The sequence below is a fragment of the Stegostoma tigrinum genome, chromosome 18, assembly GCF_030684315.1.
Source record: "Stegostoma tigrinum isolate sSteTig4 chromosome 18, sSteTig4.hap1, whole genome shotgun sequence".
Taxonomy (NCBI): Eukaryota; Metazoa; Chordata; class Chondrichthyes; order Orectolobiformes; family Stegostomatidae; genus Stegostoma; species Stegostoma tigrinum.
Window position 1 is genome coordinate 46,345,003 of NC_081371.1, and position 19,436 is coordinate 46,364,438.

At 46.5% G+C, this 19,436-nt stretch overlaps 1 protein-coding gene across 1 annotated transcript; it reads right to left on the bottom strand.

Annotated features, from left to right (window-relative positions):
- Positions 1-662: 662 nt before the first annotated feature.
- On the bottom strand, positions 663-6,033 carry LOC125460957 (thyrotropin subunit beta-like). The gene is made up of 2 exons (XM_048549197.1): positions 5,872-6,033; positions 663-941 (listed from the first exon to the last, which is right to left on the bottom strand). Exons 1-2 carry the CDS (start codon positions 6,031-6,033, stop codon positions 663-665), a joined length of 441 nt encoding a protein of 146 aa, XP_048405154.1.
- Between the last annotated feature and the right edge of the window lie 13,403 nt (positions 6,034-19,436).

Here is a 19,436-nt window from a genome sequence, read left to right on the forward strand (position 1 = left end):
ACTGGATTAATTTTTGCAGCTCCTCAAATTACAAGAATTATTCATCTCTTGCAAGTACAAGTAGGTAAGTTTTATTTTATTAGCATTATAAATCTCTTGTATTACTGAGTAGGCTGCCATTGGAATCAGTAACAGAGAGAAATGGAGCAATGCAGTTAGCGAATGGGTGTAGCTGCTTGTACGGTGTCACGGGGAATTGTTTACATAGGGAATTCCCATTGTAACACTTATCAGTGTTCAATGTCGCTATGATTTTTGGTGCTGACAGGAGCAACAGCTCGAGGATAGAAGCTGTGAATTTATAGAATTTGGGAATATGCAAGATTTTTTGTGATGTTAGAGATTTAAAACAGCATAAGAGTGATTCACGGCAGCTGATTAGAGCTCAAGATTTGGTTTTTATTTGTTACTGGTAATTCCTGGACACAGGATGTGATGTTTGAAGTAGATATTAGGGAGCACTTGTTCACACAAAAGGAAGTAGAAATCTGGAACTCTCGTCATAGGCTAACAGTTGAAACTATGCGGGGTCGATGAAAACTTTCAAAAGTGATCGATAGATTTCTTTTTTAGGCTATTATGTTCTATGGAAATGATGTAGGTGGATGGAGTTTAGATACGGATCGACAGATCTAATAGAACGGAGGAGCCACCTCTTGTTGTTATTCGTTGCCTGAGAGGGGGAGGATGCGAGAACGTGAGATGGGGATGCTCCACTGCGGCTTGGTGCAGTCGAAGGAAGCATTGACTCCGTTGATGCAGTCTGTGGTATCGGTTGTGCACTGGCTACACACACAGCTGAGGATGACTGGGAACTTGTAGAAGGGGTCAACATTTGGGGGACATCCAGGAAGTTTAATGGAAATGTATTTGACATCTTGGTAGGTGCAGACCCTCTGCATCAGTGCGATCTTTGGTAGTAGGGACTTTGTGTTGACGTCCTGTAAAAGTACATTGTTCATTATCAATGGCAACACACTGGACCACAAATACACCCTCACATTGCTTTAAAAAAAACAGTTTGAAGTTAGTTGCTAGTTTCGCTGTTTGGCAATACAGTCAGTCTGGATGTCTTAGCATTCTCACCTGGAGATCAGAAAGTGAAGGGTTTGTATCCCACTCCACACATTGTCCGTGAGTGAAGACTACAGTGTTTCTGTACTTAGCTATTTTCTTGTTATTTTATACAAACTGTTTTTAAACCAATTTCAGAAAAGAAACACTAATTACTGGTGTTGCAGCTTTTCAGACTTTGGTAAGGCCTCACTTAGAGTATTGTGTTGAATCCTGATTGCCATGTTACAGGAAGAATGTGGAGGCTGTGGAGAGGGTGCAGAAGAGGTTTACCAGGATGCCGCCTGGATTGGAGGGTATGAAGTGTAAGGGAAGTCTAGAGAAACTCAGATAATAAAATGTGAGGCTGGATGAACACAGCAGGCCAAGCAGCATCTCAGGAGCACAAAAGCTGACGTTTCGGGCCTAGACCCTTCATCAGAGAGGGGGATGGGGGGAGGGAACTGGAATAAATAGGGAGAGAGGGGGAGGCGGACCGAAGATGGAGAGTAAAGAAGATAGGTGGAGAAGGTGTGGGTGGGGAGGTAGGGAGGGGATAGGTCAGTCCAGGGAAGACGGACAGGTCAAGCAGGTGGGATGAGGTTAGTAGGTAGCTGGGGGTGCGGCTTGGGGTGGGAGGAAGGGATGGGTGAGAGGAAGAACCGGTTAGGGAGGCAGAGACAGGTTGGACTGGTTTTGGGATGCAGTGGGTGGGGGGAAAGAGCTGGGCTGGTTGTGTGGTGCAGTGGGGGGAGGGGATGAACTGGGCTGGTTTAGGGATGCAGTGGGGGAAGGGGAGATTTTGAAACTGGTGAAGTCCACATTGATACCATATGGCTGCAGGGTTCCCAGGCGGAATATGAGTTGCTGTTCCTGCAACCTTCGGGTGGCATCATTGTGGTAGTGCAGGAGGCCCATGATGGACATGTCATCAAGAGAATGGGAGGGGGAGTGGAAATGGTTTGCGACTGGGAGGTGTCTGGTTCTTTTCTCTTGAACAGTGGAGGCTGAGGGGAGACTTGACAGTTTATAAAATTATGAGATGCATAGATACAGTGGACAGAATCTTTTTCCCCAGAGTTAAAATGTCTAATACTAGGGGGCATGCATTTAAGGTGGGGGGGAAGCTCAAAGGAGATGTGAGGGGCAAGTTTTTTTTTTACACAGAATGGTAGGAGTCTGGAATGTGTTGCCAGGTACAATTAGTTTAATTTGGTATCATGTTCAGCTCAATTTTGTGGGCTGAAGAGTCTGTTCCTGTGCTGTACTGTTCTATGTACTAAAGTTCCTGAAGCTTAAATTCTGTGGGGCAGCACAGTGGCTCAGTGGTTAGCACTGCTGCCTCACAGTGCCAGGGTCCTGGGTTTGATTCCACCCTCAGGTGACTGCCTGTGTGCGGTTTGCACATTCTCCCTGTGTCTGTGTGGGTTTCCACTGGGTGCTCCATTTTCCTCCCACAGGCCAATGGAGTTCTGCAGGTTAGATGGTTTGGCCATACTAAATTGCCCAGAGAGTTCAGGAATGTGTAGGTTAGGTGTATTAGCCAGGGGAAAATATAAGGATGGAGTGGGATGCTCTTTGGAGGGTCGGTATTATTTTCTAAACGGTGAGAAAATTCGCAAATCATAAGCGCGAAGGGATCTGGGAGTGTTGGTCCAGGATTCTCTAAAGGTTAACTTGCAGGTAGAGTCCGTAATTAAGAAAGCGAATGTAATGTCGTTTATCTCGAGGGTTGGAATATAAAAGCAGTGATGTGCTTCTGAGGCTTTATAAAGCTCTAGTTTGGCCCCATTTAGAATATTGTGTCCAATTTTGGGCCCCACACCTCAGCAAGGACATACTAGTCCTGGAGCGTGTCCAGCGGACATTCTCACGGATGATCCCTGGAATGGTAGGTTTAACATATGATGAACGGCTAAGGATCCTGGGATTGTACTCATTAGAGTTTAGAAGGTTGAGGGGAGATCTAATAGAAACTTACAAGATAATGTTTGGTTTAGAAGGGGTGGACGCTAGGAAGTTGTTTCCGTTAGGCGGGGAGACTGGGGCCCATGGGCACAGCCTTAGAATTAGAGGGGGTAAATTTAAAACTAAAATGAGATGATATTTCATCAGCCAGAGAGTGGTGGGCCTGTGGAATTCGTTGCCACAGAGTGCAGTGGAGGCCGGGATGTTGGATGCCTTCAAGGCAGAGATCGATTTGTTCTTGATCTCAAAAGGAATCCAAGGGCTACGGGGAGAGTGCAGGGAAGTGGTGTTGAAATGCCCATCAGCCATGATTTAAATGGTGGAGTGGACTTGATGGGCAGAATGGCCTTACTTCCACTCTTATGTCTTATGGTATGGGCTGAATGTCCTGCTTCCACACTGTAGGTGTCTGTATACCCATTTTTAAACTTCCATGCACGTAAAGTCAGACCCACAAAGAGACATGAGACAAATGTTTCTTCCCACGATAACAAGACAATGAAGCACAGTTCTGGCATCAGTCTGGATCTTTCATTCACCGATTTAGGATTCACCCTTTCAGAGTCCACTGAGTGTGGTTTTTCCCTTTTCCATTTACTGAAGGCAACTGGCAGAGAGGCTGAGGTACTAGCTACTTGGAATTGTTTCATATCGGAGAACGAGAGAGAAATTTTCTTCTTCACAGGCTCGATGGTTATGCTGTATTGTCAAACCACAAAACTGCAGCCTCTCACCCAGCAGCCAATCGGGAAGCTGTTACTATGCTGAGATCTCTTGAGAACATGTCTGTCTGTCACTGGACAAAACTATTCCCAGACGTATCCACAATGTTAAGGCTGTTGAACATTCTTCCCCATTTAGCATAAATCCAGCAACATTGAGGTACGTCATACAATCTGTCCCAATAGTACATTTTAAAGAAGGATATCTTCTACGACACCTTATCCTTAAGCAGTACTTTTCTCCCCTTTTTAAGTCCCCAGTCCGATAAATAGAAGTGCCCTTTACACACAAGATAACAGATGTGATATAGAAATTAGAAGAAGGATAGAGATTGCTTGCAAAGATGTGCTGACAATATTAAATTCAAACTTAGAACAAAATAAAATCCTCCTAAGATGCTATGTTCGTTCACTTTCTGGTCTGCCTTAAAAACCTGGACAATAAGTAAAGATCTGGTTTTTGAAATCTGAATGCTAAAATGTATGCTAAAAATTCTGTTCCATTATGCAAGTGAAAAGATCTTGCAAGAGTACATTTAGCTAAAAAGTGACACGTAGGAATGATAACGTCAATATTTCAGTCATTTAACAGAGCTGAAATCTGCACAGATCACTCTGGAAGGTAGAGTGGAGGACAGTAGAAACATGAGTCTTCCTAGGTGTGGGGATTGATGGATGAGTGTTACAGAGCGGTTACAGGTGAGACGTTGTGGGTTTGTGAGGATGGCATGAGACAAGTGAGACTGGTATACCATGACAGCACATCTGGCAGGCAGATCGACAAGAAGCTGCAGCAGAAGAGTTAACAATCCAAGTTGACCAAACAGTTGGTCAAAGATGTAGGTTTTAATGACCGTGTTAATGGTGAAGAGGTGTAAAGTGTTTTAGAAAATGGTTAATCCTGAATGTAATTTCACTATTAAACCATTGACTACAGGATTAGAGGTCATTGGTATAAAGTGAGGAAAAACAACCAGCTTAGACCGAAGCACCTCATGTATTGGAATCAATAGCTGGAATTGGCTACGGGGAGGTGGGTAATGAGAGCAGTCTGGAATCTTACAAGCTGTACGAGATAGAGGACACGTCGTAGATTTCCATGGAAAGGGGGCTGAATGGCCGTTCTCATCAACAATTGATACAATCAGAGAGAGATGCATGGGACAGATTGAGTGCTCCATGTCTATCCACATTGCCTGATGAAATCTGCTGTGACATCCTCTCCACCTGCCTATTGTAAATGCCTTAGCATGTATTCGTTTGTCAAGACCTGCCCTTTCGCAAACTGCTATTGAATCTGTTTGTAACTATACTTTGGGCCGAATCTCCTGCTCCTGGAGGTGATGAGCTTTGTGGATGGAAGGGATGGAATTGGGCAGGACGGTGATGCTTCTGTGCCTCTGCCCAGGTTCCATTCTGGGTGCAAAGCTCCTGACTGTAATTGAAGCCCTTCTGTGAGGGTCACTGAAGGTCCTAAAGCCCCCGGTACTGTAGCCAGGCAGCCTTCCTCATAACAACTGACTGTCTATTTCAGCATTGGGAACGAGTGACACATTGAAACACTGAGACAGACAGAGAAATACTGACTCTTGGAGTCCATCACAAAATCCCTTTTCCATTTTCAGTGGGTGGGGTTATTCACCGTTCTATGCGCATTAAATCTCTCAAACCCAGCATTAGGGTCCCTTTCATCAAGGGGACTCAGCACTTAGTCAAGGGAATAGACACTGGGTTGGAGAATACTGGCTCGAGTCACCCTGTTCCCCAACGTTGTCATCTCTTGAGTGATAATGGGAACTGCAGATGCTGGAGAATCCAAGATAACAAAGTGTGGAGCTGGATGAACACAGCAGGCCAAGCAGGCTCTGATGAAGGGTCTAGGCCCGAAGCGTCGACTTTTGTGCTCCTGAGATGCTGCTTGGCCTGCTGTGTTCATCCAGCTCCACACTTTGTCATCTCTTATCTGTGATCTTGGGCTGAAGGTGGGTGCCATTTCTACAACAGCTCCCTCCTCCTGGGTGCCAGCAGTTTTAGCTGAGCAGGTGTGTGTAAACAATGGGTAAATGTAGAAAGTCAGGTTCACATTCAGTGCAGAATGGCGTTAACTCCCTTTATCATTGCACCTTACCCGGGAGATGCAGAAACCCGCGCAGCCCGTGCTATTGATGGCCAGACAGTGGCTACACTCTTCCTTCTCCACGTACGACACGAACCTGGTCACTGAGCATTGTGAGACAACCCGATGGCAGCTCAGAGACAGGATGAGAGCCAGCAGCTGTAGGGTATACATCCTGCAACAGAGAGAGAGAGATTGGCGCAGCCACAACTCTGAACTGTGACAAAGACTGCGTTTCTATCAGTACTGTAATGTGTTGCACAAAGTTTTGTCTCGCATTCACCAGGATAAATGCCAAATTTTGCTCGGGGACACTCAAGGCTGCTTTCTCCGTGGCAATGCCTCAGCCAATCCAAGTGGATTTGCCAACTAATCACCACCGTTTTGTGTCTTCCCCCCCGCAGTATAATTTGTTGTAATTGAAATTTGGCATTCTTGTTTTTGTCCTGAGGGGTGTGAGACTGAACGTTTGTCAGTACGCCTCCTCTTTCCAGCGATATCCAAATTCTGTGCTACAAGGGGGCTGCTTGGAATTTCTTTCAAGTTAATTAGGCTTCTGCTGAACTGCAAATAGATTATATCAGGCGTTATATACATGACGTATTCATACGTCCACCCAGACGTGTAAAATTATTACCATTGAGAGCTTTCAGCAACTCCCGTTATTCAGAATCAATCTGCACAAATGGGTAACATCTGTTGACACCATTATAGTAGATGACTATCCTTATTTTTCACTGTCCTTTGTGTAACAATTACATGGGCTGCACCACAGAAATTGCTATGGACATCAATGCTCTGAACTGTCACTTTGGACATTGTGTTTCTTCAACAAACACTATCCATACCTTTGGAAACATAAAGCAAAGATCAGATTTGACGATGAGGCATTTTAATGCAGTGAGAAGTTGTTTCATACAGTAAGAATGCATAGTAATATGAACGTAAATTCATCTCACATCCAATTCTAAGGTTTGCTGCTATTTCAGAGGCATCAAACAAATTTACTCGCAGAGCGTCCCTGGTCTTTCATTTACCCATGGCCCTAGCTTTGACTTAAAGATTGTATTTTTGTTACAGACCTACAGCGTGAAAGGAGAACTATACATTCACAGAATTGAGTAGCACACATGCAAAATCTGGAAGAGAAAGACTGCCAACAGATAATAGTGATGTGACTTTACCTTGCAATCAAGTGCTGCAATTGAAGACAACAATCTTGCATCTGATTCACAAAACGTGCAAGCATTTTTATAGTGGCTTAGGTCTAATCTCAAAGCTCCACACACAAACGAGGAGACACGCTTTCCATCTGCTAAGACAATCTATGGTTTTAAGCAAATTGTATTTATCTGGAATTACATACTTAATATCCTTAAAAGCAAGGACCAGTGACTCAGTGGAAAGGAAATTAGTTGCCATTCATCCCAAAGCAGATAATCATTTTAATAAATAAGAACAAGCTAACTCAAGTGGCTGTGATATAATTACTGCATGTGGCTTTGTGTTTACACACAGACTGATTGGGACTGAGAGAATTGATCCCTGTACTAAACAGTGATCAAGTAATAAAGGTACGTATAGAAATAGAAAGGAACTGTGGACACAGAAATGATTAAAGTTTCATTCTGAGCATCTGTGAATTGGGAAAAGATTGGGCATGTGGCCATCTCCAACAAGACATTCAGTGGCATTACGATCGCTCAATTCCCCATTGTCAACATCCTATGGGCTACTACTGACCAGAAACTGAACTGTACCAGCCACATGAACTTTTCATCTGCAACAATAAGTTAGAATTTTGGGAAGAAGGATGGAACAGCTGATAATAAAATACCTATCACCGTCTCAAAATCTTGTAATAGAATATTTCTCACTTAACTGGACTGGACAGCTCCGGCAACACTCGAGAAGCTTGACCGCGTACAGGACAAAGCAGCCTCTACCCAACTGAGACCCTATCAGCACCTTTAACGTTCAATCCATTCATCACAGATGTACAGTGGCAGCAATATGTACCATCTGCAAGATTCACCGCTCTAACTCACAAAGCAGTTATAACATGTAAAAGACATTTGGATATTTACATAAATAGGAGAGGTTTGGAGAGATATGGACCAAATGCAGGCAAGTGGGCCTTGTTTAGTTTGGGAACATGGTCAGTCTGGTCTAGTTGGACCAAAGCATCTGTTTTAATGCTGTGTGACTAAATCTTCTCAGACAGCACCTTCCAAATCCACAACTACCAGCATCTAGAAGGACAAGGGCAACAGATACCCAGGAACATTGCAATTTGCAAGTTCCCTCCAAGCCACTCACCATCTGACTTGGAAATACATCAGCTATTCCTTCAGTGTCACTGGGTCAAAATCCTGGAACTCCTTCCCTAACAGCAGTGTGGGTAGGTGTCTCTAAACCCCACGGGCTGCAGTGTTTTGAGAGGGCAGTTCACCATTACTGTGATCGGGGCACTCAATACTGGAGAATAAATGCTCGCTTGCACAGGAACACCCATAACATCCTTGGGTTGAGCTACGTGAATGCAGGTTGTTGTCCACAAAGTTTGGAAATGGATGTATAATTTAGTTGTCTGTGTGCTATATCCAAAGTGCAGTCTTTGCCTCATTGTTTGCTGATGCTGCGGTGAAGCATTGGTGTTCTGTCCTGTTTGTTATTTGTATGCCTCAGTTTGTTGGGGTGTTTGGTATTACTGCTGGTTCCATTTCTCAGTGGTTTGTACACAGGGTCTAATTCAATGTGTTTGTTGATGGAGTTCCGGTTAGAATACTAGGCCTGCAGGAATTCCCTGGGGTGTCTCTGTTTGGCTTGTGTGATTATGGATGTGTTGTCCCGTTCGACATTGAATTAGACCCTGTGTACAAACCACCGAGAAGCGGGACAGAACACTGATGCTTCACCAGAGGTGCACTGGCCGTGTTACCTAGCAGAGTGATGAAACATTTGCAACCAAACCCTCCGGCTCAGCGAGCATGTCTACAACCTTGACCAACATACTCCTGAATGCTTCTATTGAATCTGCTTCCAGACGCTAACCACTTGCTGAGTGTGAAAGGTTTCTATTCGCACATTTGCCCCTTTTGCCAGTCAGTTTAAATCTATACCAGTGGTTCTTATTTCTAGCCATGCCTTCCAGGTCGCTCGAGATTTTGAAAACCTCCATTCGATGTCCAGTTAGTCCTCTTCGATCCAAAGACAACTGTTCTAGCTTCATCAATCTGACCACAAGACTGAAGTTTCTCAACCGTGGAACTTAAATCGTCTCTGCACTCCTTCTCCAATGCATTCACTTCCTTCCTAGAAAGTAGTGCACCAGAGCTGTACAGAATTCTCCAGCTGAACTCTAACAAGAGTCTGATTTGCTAACAGACAAAATGAGCTGTTTAACCAGTTCACTGTGTCTAACATCAATCTCTGGGCACCTCTGGATAAAGACCGGATAAAGACCTGAAGAAGGTCATTGAGGCTGAGATGCAAGCTAGAGGGATTTGTTACTATGGATGAAATTTTGAATTCAGTGCACTGGGAATCAAAAACTATTATTCACGAGGGGGACTTAGCACTTTACTGAACAGATAACCTTGAACTGAGCCCACAGGTAAGTCAGGCAATGGAGCAGCATAGTAATCAGTGCCCTCTAGTGTCCATCACCTGTCTCGCTGTTTCCCAGAATCATAGCAATACATCACTCAGAAAATCACTGGATATTGTCACCAAAAGACGGTCAGATAATCACAGAAATGTTACAGCACGGAAGGAGGCCATTCAACCCAACAAGCCAGTATTACCTAGTGGAAAATAAAAACCAAAAGAATTGTGGATGTTGTAAATCAGAAACATAAAGATAAATTGCTGGAAAAGCTCAGCAGGTCTGACAGGATCTGTGGAGAGAAGACAGAGTTAATGTTCTGGGTCGAGTGACACTTCCACAGAAACCACACTTTCTTTCAACCTGGGACTGATAGTCAGGTAAATTGGGGGATTTTAAGTACTTATTCTAAAATCTTTACTTTGTGATGACTCCAGGAATAACAGGGCTTGTTTTAAGCACACTACCCCAGAGACATGTGACAGTACTGACCCTCTGACACTGCCACATTCCATCAGTACTGACCCTCCATCAGTACAGCACTCTGTCAGTACTGACCCTCTGACAGTGCAGCGCTCCCTCAGTACTGACCCTCTGACAATGCAGCGCTCCCTCAGTACTGACCCTCTGACAGTGCAGCACTCCCTCAGTACTGACCCTCTGACAGTGCAGCGCTCCCTCAGTACTGACCCTCTGACAGTGCAGCGCTCCCTCAGTACTGACCCTCTGACAGTGCAGCGCTCCCTCAGTACTGACCCTCTGACAGTGCAGCGCTCCCTCAGTACTGACCCTCTGACAGTGCAGCGCTCCCTCAGTACTGACCCTCTGACAGTGCAGCGCTCCCTCAGTACTGACCCTCTGACAGTGCAGCACTCCCTCAGTACTGACCCTCTGACAGTGCAGCACTCCCTCAGTACTGACCCTCTGACAGTGCAGCACTCCCTCAGTACTGACCCTCTGACAGTGCAGTGCTCCCTCAGTACTGACCCTCTGACAGTGCAGCGCTCCCTCAGTACTGACCCTCTGACAGTGCAGCGCTCCCTCAGCACTGACCCTCTGACAGTGCAGCACTCCCTCAGCACTGACCCTCTGACAGTGCAGCACTCCCTCAGCACTGACCCTCTGACAGAGCAGCCTCCGTCAGCACTGACCCTCTGACAGCGCAGCACTCCCTCAGTACTGACCCTCTGACAGTGCAGTCTCCATCAGCACTGACCCTCTGACAGTGCGGTGCTCCCTCAGCACTGACCCTCTGACAGTGCAGCACTCCCTCAGTACTGACCCTCTGACAGTGCAGCGCTCCCTCAGCACTGACCCTCTGACAGTGCAGCCTCCGTCAGCACTGACCCTCTGACAGCGCAGCACTCCCTCAGCACTGCCCCTCTGACAGTGCAGCCTCCGTCAGCACTGACCCTCTGACAGTGCAGCACTCCCTCAGCACTGACCCTCTGACAGTGCAGCCTCCGTCAGCACTGCCCCTCTGACAGTGCAGCCTCCCTCAGCACTGACCCTCTGACAGTGCAGCCTCCGTCAGCACTGACCCTCTGACAGTGCAGCACTCCCTCAGTACTGACCCTCTGACAGTGCAGTCTCCATCAGCACTGACCCTCTGACAGTGCAGCACTCCCTCAGCACTGACCCTCTGACAGTGCAGCCTCCGTCAGCACTGACCCTCTGACAGCGCAGCACTCCCTCAGTACTGACCCTCTGACAGTGCAGTCTCCATCAGCACTGACCCTCTGACAGTGCGGTGCTCCCTCAGCACTGACCCTCTGACAGTGCAGCGCTCCCTCAGTACTGACCCTCTGACAGTGCAGCACTCCCTCAGTACTGACCCTCTGACAGTGCAGCCTCCGTCAGCACTGACCCTCTGACAGCGCAGCACTCCCTCAGCACTGCCCCTCTGACAGTGCAGCCTCCGTCAGCACTGACCCTCTGACAGTGCAGTCTCCATCAGCACTGACCCTCTGACAGTGCAGCACTCCCTCAGCACTGACCCTCTGACAGTGCAGCACTCCCTCAGCACTGACCCTCTGACAGTGCAGCACTCCCTCAGTACTGACCCTCTGACAGTGCAGCGCTCCCTCAGCACTGACCCTCTGACAGTGCAGCGCTCCCTCAGTACTGACCCTCTGACAGTGCAGCACTCCCTCAGTACTGACCCTCTGACAGTGCAGCGCTCCCTCAGTACTGACCCTCTGACAGTGCAGCGCTCCCTAAGTACTGACCCTCTGACAGTGCAGCGCTCCCTCAGTACTGACCCTCTGACAGTGCAGCCTCCGTCAGCACTGACCCTCTGACAGCGCAGCACTCCCTCAGCACTGCCCCTCTGACAGTGCAGCCTCCGTCAGCACTGACCCTCTGACAGTGCAGTCTCCATCAGCACTGACCCTCTGACAGTGCGGTGCTCCCTCAGCACTGACCCTCTGACAGTGCAGCACTCCATCAGCACTGACCCTCTGACAGTGTGGCACTCCCTCAGTACTGACCATCTGACAGTGCAGCCTCCGTCAGCACTGACCCTCTGACAGTGCAGCACTCCCTCAGCACTGACCCTCTGACAGTGCAGCACTCCCTCAGTACTGACCCTCTGACAGTGCAGCACTCCCTCAGTACTGACCCTCTGACAGTGCAGCACTCCCTCAGTACTGACCCTCTGACAGTGCAGCGCTCCCTCAGCACTGACCCTCTGACAGTGCAGCACTCCCTCAGTACTGACCCTCTGACAGTGCAGCACTCCCTCAGTACTGACCCTCTGACAGTGCAGCCTCCGTCAGCACTGACCCTCTGACAGCGCAGCACTCCCTCAGCACTGCCCCTCTGACAGCGCAGCACTCCCTCAGCACTGCCCCTCTGACAGTGCAGCCTCCGTCAGCACTGACCCTCTGACAGTGCAGTCTCCATCAGCACTGACCCTCTGACAGTGCGGTGCTCCCTCAGCACTGACCCTCTGACAGTGCAGCACTCCATCAGCACTGACCCTCTGACAGTGTGGCACTCCCTCAGTACTGACCATCTGACAGTGCAGCCTTCCTCAGCACTGACCCTCTGACAGTGCAGCCTTCCTCAGTACTGACCCTCTTAACACTGCAGTGTTAAGTTCAATTTTGTGCTGAATACTTCATTATGGTCTGAGATCCACAAACTTCTGATTAAGAGGCAAGTGAACCACCTGCTGAATTACAGCTGCCTCTTGTCTACAGGATATAACTTTCTCATGAGACCGTCACTTTATCTGAGTCTGTTGGTGAGGACCAGGCTCCTGAGAGCAGGTATGAATTTTTTAATTGTCCATTCTTGAAATGTGGGCGTCACTGGCTGGCCAGCATTTATTGCCTGGCGTGACTCTTCTCTGCACTGCTCTGAGTCTGTTATTGGTCTTTGACCTAACATCCAGAGCAGAATGGGACTGAGTGGAGAAGTTACATCTTTAAACCGCCAGATGGAGGCGTTCGCTTCTTTGATGCACAGCAGCGAAGGAGTCAGTATTTTCTGCCCAAGAGCTAGATGTTGGGCTGATGCTGTCTCAATTTAAGATGAATGTGAGCTTTCTGTCCTGGTAAGAGAGATGGAAGTCACAAAAGTACTTGGGAAAGAAGACTGTAAAGGTAAAGGGAGGAATAAAGGGATCTGCCAACACAAGTATCCAAATTACTCCAAATCAGAGCACAGGCCAGAAAATCCACGAATAAAATAAAGCAGGTAAAAAGTTTCCTTTCTAGAGGGATAGGATGGGAGAGTCAGGAAGGGACTATCAACCTCACATCAGATTTTGATTTGACTCTGGAGTAACTGAACGTGTTGTAGGAGCTGCCCCTGATGAATCTCATTGCCACCACCATTTCGTGTCAGTGTGGGTAACGACAGGGTGCCATGGGCGACCACCTCCTGGTCAAACCAGAACGGGGCTCGTTGAGTTTACAAGATCCAGTTTGTTGCATGTTACCAACTCACTACAAGTGACGCTGGTACATCAGACATTGTTCAGAGACTGTGGAGGGGAACAGCTGGCAGGGGGGCGAGGGGGACCGAGTGCTCAGTCCCGGTCTTTCAGGATCACAAGCCGCTCTGTACCCGACTACACATGCATCGCCATATTGGGTAGCACATCACTTTCCTCCGCATTAAATCTTGCAATATGATGTGAGAGCTCTTGTGGTGCAGCGGTAGTGACCCCATCTCTAACACCCAAGGGGGCCTGAGTTTAAGTTCCCCTATTCCAGCCATAAGATGTCTGAACGAGTTGATTAAAACTATCTACAACTGTGTTGCGAACCATTCTGTTTAATCTAAGAATACAATGGGATCTTGATCAAAAGGGCCAGTGATCCGCGGAATGGCAGATGGTGTTTAATGCGGATAAATGTGAAACTAACTAGACTTACACAGTTAATGGTAGGGCCCTGGGGAGAGTTGTTGAACAGGTATGCAGGCACATGGATCCTTGAAAGTGGCACCACAGATAGACAGGGTGGTGAAGAAGGCATTTGGCATGTTTGCCTTCATTGTTGCGAACTCCGAGTACAGGAGTTGGGACATCATGCTGCAGCTGTACAAGGCATTGGTCAGGCCACACTTGGAATACTGTGTACAATGCTGGTCACCCTACTATCGGAAGGATGTTATTAAACTGGAAAGGGTGCAAAAAGGATTTTCGAGGATGTTACCGAGACTGGAGGGTTTGAGTTATAGGGAGCATGTTACATGCAGGTTCAGCTATACCATTTAAGAGGCATTTTGATAAGTTCATAAATAGGAAATGTTTGGAGGGATGTGGGCCAAATGCAAGCGGGTGCGACTAATTCAGTTTGGGACCATGATCGGCATGGTCTAACTGGACTGAAGGATCTGTTTCCATGCTATATGACTCTATGAAAGTCTGGATAGGCTGGGATTCTTTTTTATAGGAGTGTTTTTATAGGCTGAGGGGTGTCTTATAGATGCTTATAAAATCATGAGAGGCATGGATAAGGAGAATAGCTAAGGTGGGGAATCCAAAACTAGATGACATAGGGTTAAGCTAAGAGGGACCTAAGGGGCAACTTTTTCATGCAGAGGGTGATGTGCATATGAAGTGAGCTGCCAGAGGAAGTGGTGGAGGCTGGTAGAATAACAACATTTAAAAGGCATCTGGACAGGTACATGAATAGGAAGGTTTAGAGGGATATGGGCCAAATGAAGGCAAATGGGACTAGTTCATTTTAGGAAACCTGGTTGGCATGGATGAGTTGGGCCGAAGGACCTGTAAAAGTGCTGCATGGCTTTATGACTCCAGGCTCACAGCAATGCAGGTGACTTCTAACCACCTTCTGGGCAATTACAGATGGACAATAAATGATGACCAGGACAGCGACACCCACTTCCCATGAATGAATAAAAACAAAATGAACTGAGTAGAGCAAATACAGAAGTTGCTGAAAAAGTTCAGCAGGTTAGATTAGCTTAGATTCCTACAGTGTGGAAACAGGCCCTTCGGCCCAACAAGTCCACACCACCGCTTGGACCATCCAACCCAGACCTATCCCCCTATAACCCACATACCCCTGAACACTACGGGCAATTTAGCATGGCCAATCCATCTACCTGCACATCTTTGGGCTGTGGGAGGAAACCGGAGCACCTGGAGAAAACCCACACAGACACAGGGAGAATGTGCAAACTCCACACAGACAGTTACCCGAGGCTGGAATCGAACCTGGGTCCCTGGTGCTGTGAAATGCCTTTTGGAAATCCAAATACAGTAAATTTATTGGGTTCCCTTTATCTCTCCAAATTAGTTACATCCTCAAAATCCCAAATAATACATTTGTCAGGTACAATTTTGCTCTCCAAAACTGTATGTTTTCTCTGCCTAATTGCAGTATGATGGCCCTTGTTAACACTTCTTTAAAAGGGGGAAACCATTTGCCCTGAGAGATCACCGAAGATACAAATTTAAGGTGATGAAAGAACTAGAGTGAAAGGGAGAATATCTTCATCAATATAGTGAGATGTTATGATCTGGAGTGTGCTGTCTGAAGCAGAATAAATAGGAACTTTCAAGAGAAATTGATTAAAATCTTGGAATGGAAAATGTATGGGCAGATTAGGCAGATTGGGTCAGTATTATCTAGACTATTGAAGAATGAGAGGCGATCTCATTGAAACTTACAAAATACTTTGAAGGAGAGACAAAGTAGATGTGGGGAAGACAGTGCCAATGGTCAGGGAGTCAGGAGACACAATTTAAAAATAAAGGGGAGGGAGTTACCATTAAGGACTGAGATGAGAATTTGCTTTTTGCTCAGAGGGTTTTGAATTTTTGGAATTCTTAGCTCCAGGGGAAGCTCAATCGTTGACATGTTTAAGGTGGAGATTAATCAATGTTTTAATACAAAGAGCACAGAAGGTTTATGGGGATCGTGTGGGTGGAAGTGTTCAATTTGCCATGATTGCCCTGAATTGCAGAGCAGTCTCGATGGGCTACTCCCATACTTATCTTGGCAAGGCCATGGGGTAAGTGCAAGGGAGGACAGGAATTATCAGAAATCTCATACAAAGAGCTGGCACAGGCAGAAGTATTGGGTACTGGGTGTATTAAGTTTTGTTTATGTCTCCACTGACCCGCTAAGGGTTACCAACAGTTTCTGCTTTTAATTCCAATAAGGTTTTGGATCCTGTCTGACAGTAATACATAGTGAAAGCTGTCGCTCAGGGTTATCTGTCAATGGAGTGAAGCTATTTGCTACTCCCTGGTTTCAAAATGGAATAGCTCATGCTTTGTTTAACAAGTCAAATGCACAGGCAATTTCATGTTTGGTGTCATTTTATGGATCATTTCAACCACATTTGCTATTCCAACACGACATCCTTGAGGCAAGAGCTGCGTAGAACTGAGGTGGAAACAGACTAAAAGGTTTTGACAAGAGAATGATATCATGAATTCACTTTGATACTAAAATATGCACCAAGGTACTGAGTGCAGATGACTGTGACAGCATTAAGCTATCTACAGGCAAGTTTTTAACAGAGAGAATTGTGGCTGTTTTGCTGACTGGAAGGGATATTGCCAAGGGATGTGCACATGCTGGAAGTCTATGGAATAGGGAAGGTGAGCAGAATGGAGTAATTGTTAATTATTCATTTGAGAGTCTTCGCCACTGACCCAGTATCAAGAAATCCAACTCAAGGGCTTTCAGAAGTGGCAAGCCTGAGAATTTTCCAGTTTCCAGATTCACATAAATATTCAGATTAGATTATAGGTTACATTAGATTATAGTGGTTTCATTGTACTTTCAAAAGGAACATTTCAAATGATAAAGAAGGTTTACCAATATGGTCCTCAAGGTCTACAGGTACATTCTAACCCATCTCATCCCTCAAGGCCTACAGGTACATTCTAACCCATCTCATCCCTCAAGGCCTACAGGTACATTCTAACCCATCTCAACCCTCAAGGCCGACAGGTACATTCTAACCCATCTCATCCCTCAAGGCCTACAGGTACATTTAAACCTTGACGTCTCCAGCCCTTCAGTTCTTCGACCACACCATGAAACAAACCCGCCAGTAGAGCCACGTGACCTTCCTCAGCTCCTGTCCTCACCACCATCACATCCCTCAAGGACTACAGGTACATTTTACACCTTCAAAATTTGGACCTACCTTCAATGGTCCATCCAGCCCCGAAGAAGGGCAATACCCAAAACAGTGACTGCTCCTTTCCTCCAGATGCTGCCTGGTCTGCTGTGTTCTTCCAGACTCCTGTTTGTCATCTTTGGATTCCAGCAGCTGCAGCTTTATTGTCTCTTACCAATGTGTTACCTGTGCTATGAGGAAAGATTGGATAGGCTGGACTTGTTTTCCTTGGAGCAGTGAAGTTTGAGAGGGAACTGAAAGATGTGTAGCAAATTATGAGGTGCACAGATAGGATGAATAGGTACTTTTGTTCCAATAGTATATGAGTGAATAATCATGGGGATACTTCTTGAAGGGCTGCAGACCACCTGATGTGGGTGACCCACAATATCACGAGGGAGGAAATTCCAGGAATTTTATCCAGGAACACTGAAGGAATGGTGATACATTTCTAAGTCAGGATGGTGCGTGGTTTAGAGGGGAACTTGCAAATGGTGGTGCTCCCATGCATCTACTGTCCTTGCCCTTCTAGATGGAAGTAGTTGTGAGTTTCGAAAGTGATATTGAAAGATCTTTGGCAAATTTCTGCATTGCATATGGTTAAGGGTACACACTGCTGCTACAGAGCATCAGTGATAGAGGAATGTTTGTTTGTGGTATCTGTCAAGTGGGCAGCTTTGTCCTGGATGGTGTCAAGCTTCCTTAATGTAGTGGGAAAATATTTCTTCTGTCTTGCCATATCACTTACCAAAGATGGGAAGTTTGTGATGGTAGCCAACAGGCTCAGTCACGTCATGGGAGGTACCTTTCAGTCTGTGGGCCCTGGCACAGTAAGTCAATGCAGTCTCCAATATCATCCAGGGGCTGGGATACATTCAGTCAGCCTCTTGCAGAGGTCATAGTTAGGATGCTGTCCATGTAAGGAATGATGAGCCACATGCTGGGCAACCCAACACCTGTCTAGACTCTATCTGCTCTATTGGAGGCAGTTTTCCTCCTGGAATGAAACACAGACAGATATTCTGGGAGATTGACATGGGCATCACAGTTGTTACTTTTGGTATAGGTGTTCTGAATGAGTAACTAGGCAGTGCAGAGGGTTGGTGGTATTGAGCGTGGGGTGAATGTCAACTAATGAGGAAATATGTTGAGTGACAGTGAGAGTGGTGGAGCATAAGCTTTGGTGAGAGGTGGATGCAGTATTGCATACACAGAGTAAGTGTGAGCTATCAGACAAAAGGTGGTAGTGCTTACACTCTTCCTACAGTGCTGGGCATTTCCCCCAGAGAGGTGAGATTGTACTAACCCGGGTAGCAACCATGGGCTAGGCAGGCATTGTCTGGTGTCATGAACCCTTCTTGTAAAAGCAGCATCTGTGTGATTAGTCCTCGGTTAAATTAACAGCTTGGTGCCGGGAATAAATTACAGAAAGGAAGAAGTGCTCAGTTCAACATTTCTTAACAGGTTGTGTAGAAAAATAAGTTAAATTTAAAAAAAAAAGGCAGGTAGGGCCCTCTTGTGGCACAGCGGTAATGTCCCAGTTCCTGGACCAAAAAGTCTGGGTTCAAGTGCCACCTGCTCCAGAGATGTGTAATAACATCATTGAACAGGCGGTTGATTAGGAAAAATGAGCAGGCTCTAGGGGATACAGTGCTTTTTATCCCCCTACACCAAAAATAAGGTTAAAATTGTATCAGAGATAATGGGAACTGCAGATGCTGGAGAATCCAAGATAACAAAGTGTGGAGCTGAATGAACACAGCAGGCCCAGCAGCATCTCAGGAGCACAAAAGCTGACATTTCGGGCCTAGACCCTTCATCAGAGAGGGGGATGGGGTGAGGGTTCTGGAATAAATAGGGGGAGGCGGACCGAAGATGGAGAGAAAACAAGATAGGTAGAGAGTAGAGTATAGGTGAGGAGGTAGGGAGGGGATAGGCCAGTCCAGGGAAGATGGAAAGGTCAAGGAGGCGGGTTGAGGTGGTAGGTAGGAAATGGAGGAGCTTTATTCCAGTTCCCTCTCCCCATCCCCCTCTCTGATGAAGGGTCTAGGCCCAAAACGTCAGCTTTTGTGCTCCTGAGATGCTGCTTGGCCTGCTGTGTTCATCCAGCTCCACACTTTGTTACCAAAAATAAGGTGCTCAGTTTAGCATCTCTGAACAGATTGATTAGAAAAATAGGTTAAATTTAAAAAAGATGACCGGATGGGGGACACTCTTGCAGTGCAGTGGTAGAGGACCTACTCCTGGATTGAGAGGCACACATTCAAGTCTAAAAAAAAGCTCAGTTCTTCCCAATGTGGGAGTGGTCTCTCTGTTCTCTGCAGTCAAAAACGCCTTGAGGAAAACCAGTTTC